Raw genomic sequence first — 8,884 nt, 5'->3', positions numbered from 1 at the left:
TCCAGGAGCGCTGTACAGCTGCTGCTGGCTACAATTACCTGTCAGTCTTGTAAACTGGCGCAGAGAAAGAAAATGCACATCCCCGTTGCTTCTCTCTCTTTTGCAATTAAGTGGAAACAATGTGTGAATTTTGCCTTTTATCTCAGTTTCCTTCCTAAACTACATTTTAGCATTGAGAGCCACACGGAGAACCAACACTTTGCAGGAAAGGACCCATCAGCTGGACCGCTTTTACGCATCGCACATCTTGGAGCGTCGGTGGATCTCACAGATTAGAAACACACCAGAGCTCTGCTGAATTTAAGCCTTGTTGAGCTCAGTGTGCGGGTCGAGTTTTTACGATGAAGTACAGTTCGGTGGTTCTCGCTGCTGGGTTTTCAGGTTTGCTCAGTTTCAGCCTCCTGGCCGTGGCAATTGGGACTGATTATTGGTACATCATCGATGTGAATAAGCCCAACCACACAGGTCCAGACGAGCTGAGTTCACACTCTGGACTCTGGACAATTTATGAAGGTATGTGATCCCGAGTTTTGCGCTCTTCTCTGTTCAGATTATTTTTTTTTATCATTATACGTGTGAAATATGATTTTTCAACTTTTGCGCTATTTCTCTGCCCCTGCCCTGTAGCATCAATCACTGTCGCGCACAGTTAAAAAAAAAACGCACTATGATTTCAAATAACATGTGTAATTCCACAACCAGTCGTGTATGTACCTCAGACAATAAAGCCTGCAGGTATAGGCTATTCATGTCCCTTGTGTTGACGAGCAAACACAGAAGATCATTATTTATCTGTGGTCATTTGAGATTTAACATCCTTCATTCTACATCGACTGAAGCGAAAGAGACAGTCCAAGTGATGCACAGAGGTGACATAACAGTATTTTTCTCAAATACAATGACATGAAATTTACTCACTAATTGTACTGTTCCAATTCCCTAAATCTCACTTTGGATTTATTAGGAAGAAAATGGACCACAAATGCAGCAATTATAGAACTAAAATATCCGTTATTTTTCCTTGCAGAGCCATCAGGGAGTTGCACACATTGGCCCCTGCAGGCAAAAGCAGGCGCAAACACATGAAGCTGCAGAGAGAAATGATATTTTTTTATTGTATTTTTTTTTTGCCACATAAGCTGTTACATTTTGCTTTTAAGCTGCACACCTACCACTTGCTTCAATGGAAGGAGACAGCACAATGTTTCAGTCTCTTCAGGGAGCGTTCCTGTGTGAGAGCAGGAGAGAAATAAAGCAAAAAGGAAATTGACTATTACATATGCATACATATTTCTCGCTTTAAATAAGTCAGCCGGACTGTTTCCGGTAAGTTGTCAGCCAAAGATGCAAAGATGTTCTGCAGTTAGTGTCTGCAGAAGTTACATAGAGTGTTTATCTCTGTGGTTGTTCCCTTAAAAAGCTGAAATTGAATTGTCACGTTAGGCCATGTTGAGAGCGAACACTTAAAGAGAATGTAAATGTTTTCAATCAATATCTAAAGCTTTAATTGCTAAGGTTACCTTAAACGATTCCAAGATTCCCCTTAGAGACAAGCATCTCTGCATACTGTGATAATTATATGTATTGTATTTATATAAAAGAAAAACGAATTCTAAAACTGTCCACAATCCAGGAGCAGTTTTTCTGTCCACAGACGATTTCATGCATAACCTTTTCCCTTGACATTTTCAGGAGCAAACAGTTCAGTCGTCCCCTCCTTCACAGAAAATATGTCCAGCTGGTCAGAAGTGGAAAGGCACCTTCTTGGTGAGTGCTTTTGTCAATCGGCTAATAGATGATGGAGATGATCGTGGATTTGAGAGCCAACCAAATGAGTCACAGCAGTGGTAGCTTGTACTTCTTGGAGAGGTCGACCAATATGGGTTTTTCTATGGCTAATGATTAGAAATCAGGGCAGTTGATGGATGATAGTTGATGCCAATTTTGATCCATATATTTAACAGATTATTGCCCCCCCCCCATCATATATAATCGAACTGTTTAATGATAATACATACTATTGATTCACTCAACCAGTCATTGAGCAACATGGTATTTATGGTATGTCTTGTAATTATACTGTATAAACTCATCAAAAATAAATATATATGTATTTTTGGATTTTAAAAAAATGTCTCATCGTCAACCGGTGCCAATTATTAAAACATTGCCTTCGACGGATTGACAGGTTGTTGAAAAACAATGTTTTCTCATCTGTGTCGAAAGCTACTCCAGATAGATATTGTGAAATTGGATTTTTCCTGCTCTGAAAACAATTGTAATGAAAACCAATGACTCCCCATAGAAATCAATCATAAAATATGAACTGTATTTGGAAACGGTTGTACTCAGAAAAATCGAGTGACTTGCAGGCGCAGGGCTTTTAATAATCCCCCATACAACAAGTACAAAAACCACTGGGTGATTATTCATGCATGCGTGTTTGCAGGCTTACACATGGTGGTGGTCATCTTACTGCCCCTCAGCCTGGTTCTGCTGGTGCTTGGCTGGATCCTTAGCCTTGTCAGTTCATTGGCCTGCAGCCCAAAACTGTTGGCTGGATCAGCAACATACCTTCTCATCTGCAGTAAGTCACAGAATAATTGTTATGGTGTGTGTGTGTGTTAATGTTGTTTGTCTTTCTTTTTCTGAGCCTCAAGCTGTGATCAGGTCTCTGGACATAGGCTCACTCACATGCCTTTTCTTTATGTGCAACACAGGAACAACAAGTGTGGGTGGTACAAGTGTGTGTTTGTTGTGTGCATGTGTGACGGCGTGCGGAAAACCTTGAACTGTCAACTGTTCTCACTCACTTCTGTTCTCACTCACTTCTGACTCAAAGACTCACCGCTCGAAAACTTCTCTCCATCAGCTGTACTTGTAGAATATTAAGACGAACAGTTAAGCACTTTTATACCGGTGGCTGTACCAGTGCGGTGCAACAGCAATGTATTATTCATTCAATGCGTTTGTCCGAAATTGACTGGTTACAGTAGTAGTGTGCGAGAAAAATTAGATACTTTTAGCAGATGACAGTGAGATTTGCATAAAATGAACCTGAACTGCTTGAACATTACATGGCTGCCAGCAATTATATCATATTAGAATGAATAAGTATTAGTATTAAGTGTATGACAAGGCGTAATTCCTGATGTGAAGACTGTGCAAGAGCTTGTAGGAAGGAATAAGTAGCAGCATTTTTGAGTGTACGAAATATTATAATATTAGATAGAATTTTATAATATAATATATTAGATATACTGTCCATGTGAAATTACCCAGATTGGCAATCAAATCATTAATAGCTATCTAATGAACATGGCCCGATATAGTTTGTCTGTCCATGCAGAGCAGTGCTGTGTGCTATAAATTGAAGTTTAAAAATTGAGTTGCTCTCCTCGCAAAAAGGAACCAAGTTTCAATCCATACACGGAGGACACACTTTCATCAGCAGCGTAGTAACAGAAGGATTCCTTCTTGTTCCCTCCATCACTTTGAAGAGTTCAGCTTTTGGGCAGCTGTGGTAAATTGAATATCCTTCAAATAAATCATTTGATTTGGTCTGAGCTAAGGCGAAAATGGGTCTGAATTTCGGTTAAGGCGAGACCGAGGAGGAAAGTATGAATGTTTCATAGATGTCAAAGGTCTTTTTATATACTTTGCTATTTCTGTAGACAGGCCCAGCCTCCTATACCTCACAGCAGAGACAGCTAATTTGAATATACATTCATTCATCCTGCATCCAATCCTGGCACATAGTGAGCTCTTGCACAACACCATGTCAGATATTGGTCAAAAGGAAAGGGATAATTGATTTGTTCTGGTTCTATTTCTTATGTAATGTATTAGCAGCTCACTTTCAGGTTTTGACAGTTCACAGCGACTGCCGAGGCTTGTTTTAAAAAAAAGTGTAGGGAAAGCTAGGACGGCTCAATGCCACGGCCACAGTTTTTCTTCAGATCTTTCACTCATATAACTTGACAGAAACACAGTAAAGAGCAGTATGGGGCTTTTATTTTCTTTGATGTTGACTTTTTGTCAATTTTAAAAACATTGTTTTACAATCCCAACGTCATCCTTTGTTGTGGGAATGAGACATGTATCACAGATCCACTGTCTGATGATTGAATAATGCATTTATGTCTGGAGATTAGTAAAGAAAACTGTATTTTTTTTTTTTTTTTGGGGGGGGGGGGGGGGGGGCTTTAATTTGGCCTTTAATAGTGTATCAGCTCATCCTAGCTCAGACTTTACATTAAGTCTCGTTATTTCTTCCTTCCTTCCTTCCTTAGCCAACCATACGTGAATATGAAGCACACTTCATCATTGTCATGGACAGACAAGCCCACAGTTGTTCGTTTAAAATGATCTGTAATTACGGGAGATTGATTGCTGCAGTGTGTAGTTGTTCATGCTTTCCCCGGTTCCACACTGACTGAAGGTCAGTCTAATTTGTTTAGTCATGCCTATTATATCATTTTAATAATCATTATTATAATTCAATTAAGATTTGAAAACTGAACTAATACAGAGTAGCGTTGTCATATTTAAATCACAAATCCCTCCAGTGAAAACTTTTGTCAAGATAAAAGCACTGGAATAATTTGCAAATGAATAAGATTTTTTTGTGTGTTAAATTTCTAATGCTCCAAGTTTATACTAATTCATAATAATATAAGCCCATTAGCTTCAAACTAATGGGCTTATATTATCTCATAACATCCATTGTGTTGTGTAAAGACAATTAGTTTTTTGGGGAAAAAAAGATTTTTGTTAATTATTGCATTTCTACCTCAATGACCATGTCAAAGATAATGTGTGATTACACAGCTTAAAAGCTCCATGTTCCATACTTAATGTATATTATATTCTACTTTATTATCTTAATAGTCAATATCTTTTTATACATACTGTGACACCACACATCTCCCCAGTGTGGTACTAATAAAGGACTGTGATATTTTACCTTATCTGGTAACATCTCTCCGTTTCTGTGCACCAACAGGTCTGTTCACCCTGTCTGGGGTCAGCGTCTACATCAAATACTCGAACCACGCCATGGACTTGTTCCAGCAGACGGTTTCCCAAGAGGACCTCGCCTACGTGAACGTGTCGTTCGGCTGGTCCTTGACCATGGCCTGGCTCTCCTACAGTCTGGAGGTGGCCGCTGGCCTGCTGCTCATGCTCGCCGCCACAATAACTCAAATGAAGGGTCGTTATGACTCCGGGGTAGCAATCGCCGTGTTGTAGATTGAAGCTGAGAGCTCACAGATTGGATGGAATTTCATTGCCTTCGTAATTTTTTTTTTTTTTTGATGCTGGAAAAAAAAAAAGAACAGTGTACAGTAGTATTGTATGGCCAAGAGCCAGGATATCAAAGTGTACAGTAGATGAAAGCTAAAATTGACTTAACCGTAGGCGCATACATGCTGGTTTAAGTGACACTGTTTGATGCGACTATACCTCTCATTTCATCCTCTCTGTCATTTTCTTTCAACTGTGCCAGATGTTCCAAATGGGAAACATGGAAAAAAAGACTAATCATTCACAGAGTAATTATGGAATATATTTTGTATTTCTTTCATGGCTTCATTAGTCTCGATAAGTGCAGTCTTTTGTTGCCGCCGTACAATCCAGACACTGTGAAAACCATTGTAATGCATAATTTGATTCTGTGTTTCCATGCTATTAATATGTCTATAAAGAAAGCAGCTTCATCTACAAGGCAAATGCGTACTCGCTGCCTTGCAATAAGAATACGGGCATATTAAGTGTGCAACACAGGCTTATTTTTGCCACACCTTTATGTTATAATGTATATATTTAAATCTATATTGGTGTGTGGCATACAAATGGAAGTGTTGTGGATTCCGCAGCAGAAGAAGCAATGCAAGTTGGGCCAGAATGACAGAATTTAAGAATACAGGTGCTGCAATTAGACTAATTTGCATATCACCGCTTGTGAAAAGCAATTGATCAATGTAGCATCAATGTAGCGATTGATCAATGATGGTGGCTGCTGGGTATTGTGTTATTTAGAGATAATGTTTAGTTTGTTTATTTTGTGCCTCCTGCTTACAGCCTGCTGTGCCCATTCTGGTGGTGAATCCCATAATCACAGAAATAGGACTGAATTCCGGGGGGATCCTGCAAGCTGTTTCTTTACAGCAGCACCAAATATGTGCATGTGTTGCTGCCTGCTTAATAACAGTTAGATGTTGTTGTATCAATCCCGTGCTGTGAAAAATGAGCCTCCACGTCTCAGAATATTGAGATTGAAAAAAAGAAGAAAGAAAAAGACTCCTGTAGAAAATTTCACCCTTTGCAATGCTGTTCTCTGTAGTGTTGTCCTCACGTGTGCTCCAAGAACTAAAACATCTGTCCAGTTGTGGCATGAATCCATACTGTGAATACAAATTAGAGAGGGGGAAAAAAGCATATTGAGCCAATACATCCTCATGTTAGATTCTGTAATGTTTTCACCATACTGATTTTTGTCTGCGTTATGAAACATTAAAATCGAAATCACTACAGAGATGTGTCTGTCATGCACCGCATGTTGTTTAATTTACACGAGTACCTCTATTCAAACTAGGGGTGGGAAATACTGGCAACAAGTGATCCTTTATATTATCATTTTTACCATATCAATATACAGCAATTAAATATCCTTTAAAAACGAGATTTGAATTGTTATAATTCATTGATTGTTGCATACAGATAATATCAATGGACACACAGTATTAAAGGAAACAACTCGTATTTATAGTATTTAAACTTAAACTAAAAGAAATAGAGATAAGAATACTATTACTATATACTGTATATATCTAAAATAAAATAAGTTCAAATTAATATATAATGACTCGTAATTTGTTCAATAATTCTAAGACAGCAGCAAAAGTGAAAGGGAAGGTCTACAAGATGGTAGTGAGACCTACTATGATGTATGGTTTGGAGATTATTGGCATTAAAGACAGGAGGTGGAGCTGGAGGTGGCAGAGCTGAAAATGTGGAGATTTTTATTGGTATTGACGAGGATGGACATATGGATTGACTACAAGAAACATCTCACTGCCACACGCTTGGATACTGGAGTGCTTTGAGCGATACAATACCAATAGGACAATTAGGGACTTCATCAAGAACTTGATGGGACTTTGGAAGATTACTCTAGAGGCTGACACAAAGCCCATCGCCTAAGTGAGCATCAAATGTGGAATATACCAAGGAGCTGCATCAGGAGTATGGTCCCCAGTGATGACATGCTAAAGTGACAGACCCAGGCAACTGGAAACCAGCAGAGAAGAGGAGCCAGATGGGCAAACATCCCCTACATGGCATGTTCCATGTTGAAGACGTTGCTAATATTGGGAAAACATACCAGTGGCTGGAGAAAGCAGCACAGAGGTGTTTATCATGGCCACACAGGAATAGGCCCTAAGCACCAGATCAATAGACGCTGGGGGTCTATAACAGCCAGGTCCACAGAAACGTCTGCACCAAGTATGGACTGGAGGTCCCATCAGGGTGAAGATGGAAGAAGCCTACAAAGGTGGTTGAGAATGACAGTGCTAAGGTCAGATGGAACTTCCAAATCCAGACAAACAAATTGGTGGAGGATAATTAACCAGACTGTAGTCATTGATAAACAGCAGATGGGAGCAATGGTGATAGATGTAGCAATTCCAACAGTAACATCAACAAAAAGCTTGTGAAATATCAAGCTAGAGAAGATGTGGGGAATAAATGCGACCCTAAATAGTCCCAGTGGTGATATGAACACTGTAGGCCCCAAACTGGGAGAGTGGCTTCAGGAACAACATGTGAGATCTCTGTGAGCAGAGGAGCACAGTCAGAGGAACAGCTTGGACACAAAACCCGCCCAGAAAAAAAACAAAAAAACTGACAACCAGTTTTGTTTTGTTTTTGTGATATAATCCAGGAGAAAACGTGTTATTTCATCCTTCCTGCATGTGTTTTGACAAAAAAAAACATTTAATGTTAACAAGAGAGAAAACAACGATGACAATTGTGGCTGTGAGCAACAGCAGGGGAGATGTTTTTGAGGCAGGGCATACTGACAAATCGTCTACTCATTGAGGAATTTTGATCAAGAATGGGGAGGACACCTTTCAGCAAATTCACCAACAGCTTTGTCACAGTCTAATGATAATTAGTTAATTAGAAATAAAAACACATATTCAATTGTTTGGAAATGTGATGAGTTATAGCTGTAAATACAGTCTAAATTTTAGTTCAGACCAAGCATTTTTTTTAAAACAAGATTCTGTTGATGAATGAGAAATAGTGATGGCCAAATGAATTGACTAATTACACTGATGATTTTGCTCCTGCAGAGTTGCTATCAGAACGGTTGAGTCGCGGGCTACAATAAAAAATAGGAGTTGCACTTACTACACTTAGTGCCGTAAATGGACCAATCTTCAGCACTATAACGACAAAGCAACGCAAAGGTCTTTGCCAAGTGCGCTCATGATGGAGATGATTATGCTAAAACACTGGAAAGTGTGCGTGTGCTCATGGTCGCCTACATGTGATTTCCAATGTGATTTAATGTGCCTCGGCGAGTGAATCAAAATCCAAACCATGAAACATTGTGTCCACTCAGCTGTTTGTTGGGCATCTCCCTGTCTAGTAAACCTCTCTCAGATGGTATAGAGAGGGGGAGCACTGAGAGCTATAAAGGAAGGACCAGAGCACAGTGGCACAGTCTTGCAGCCTCCCGTTTATATATATTGGGTCTACTGAAATCCCATTAAACTTTTATGGAACATAATAATTCAATCCTCCCAGGCAGAAAAAAACACCAAAGTTGGTACTAGACCATTAATTTATGGTCTATGGCCTCAGCGTTGACAGA

At 39.4% G+C, this 8,884-nt stretch overlaps 1 protein-coding gene across 1 annotated transcript; it reads left to right on the top strand.

Moving 5' to 3' along the window:
- Positions 1 to 341: 341 nt before the first annotated feature.
- LOC310933559 (transmembrane protein 235) lies at positions 342 to 5,250 on the top strand (the record flags this gene model as incomplete). Its single annotated transcript, XM_083897072.1, has 4 exons — positions 342 to 513; positions 1,693 to 1,767; positions 2,450 to 2,587; positions 5,006 to 5,250. The coding sequence occupies 4 exons, from the start codon at positions 342 to 344 to the stop codon at positions 5,248 to 5,250; spliced, it is 630 nt and encodes a 209-aa protein (XP_083753198.1).
- Positions 5,251 to 8,884: the final 3,634 nt, after the last annotated feature.

This window comes from Microchirus variegatus (genome assembly GCF_963457635.1).
Source record: "Microchirus variegatus genome assembly, chromosome: 10".
Classification (NCBI taxonomy): domain Eukaryota; kingdom Metazoa; phylum Chordata; class Actinopteri; order Pleuronectiformes; family Soleidae; genus Microchirus; species Microchirus variegatus.
This window is presented reverse-complemented; position numbering and strand designations above follow the sequence as displayed.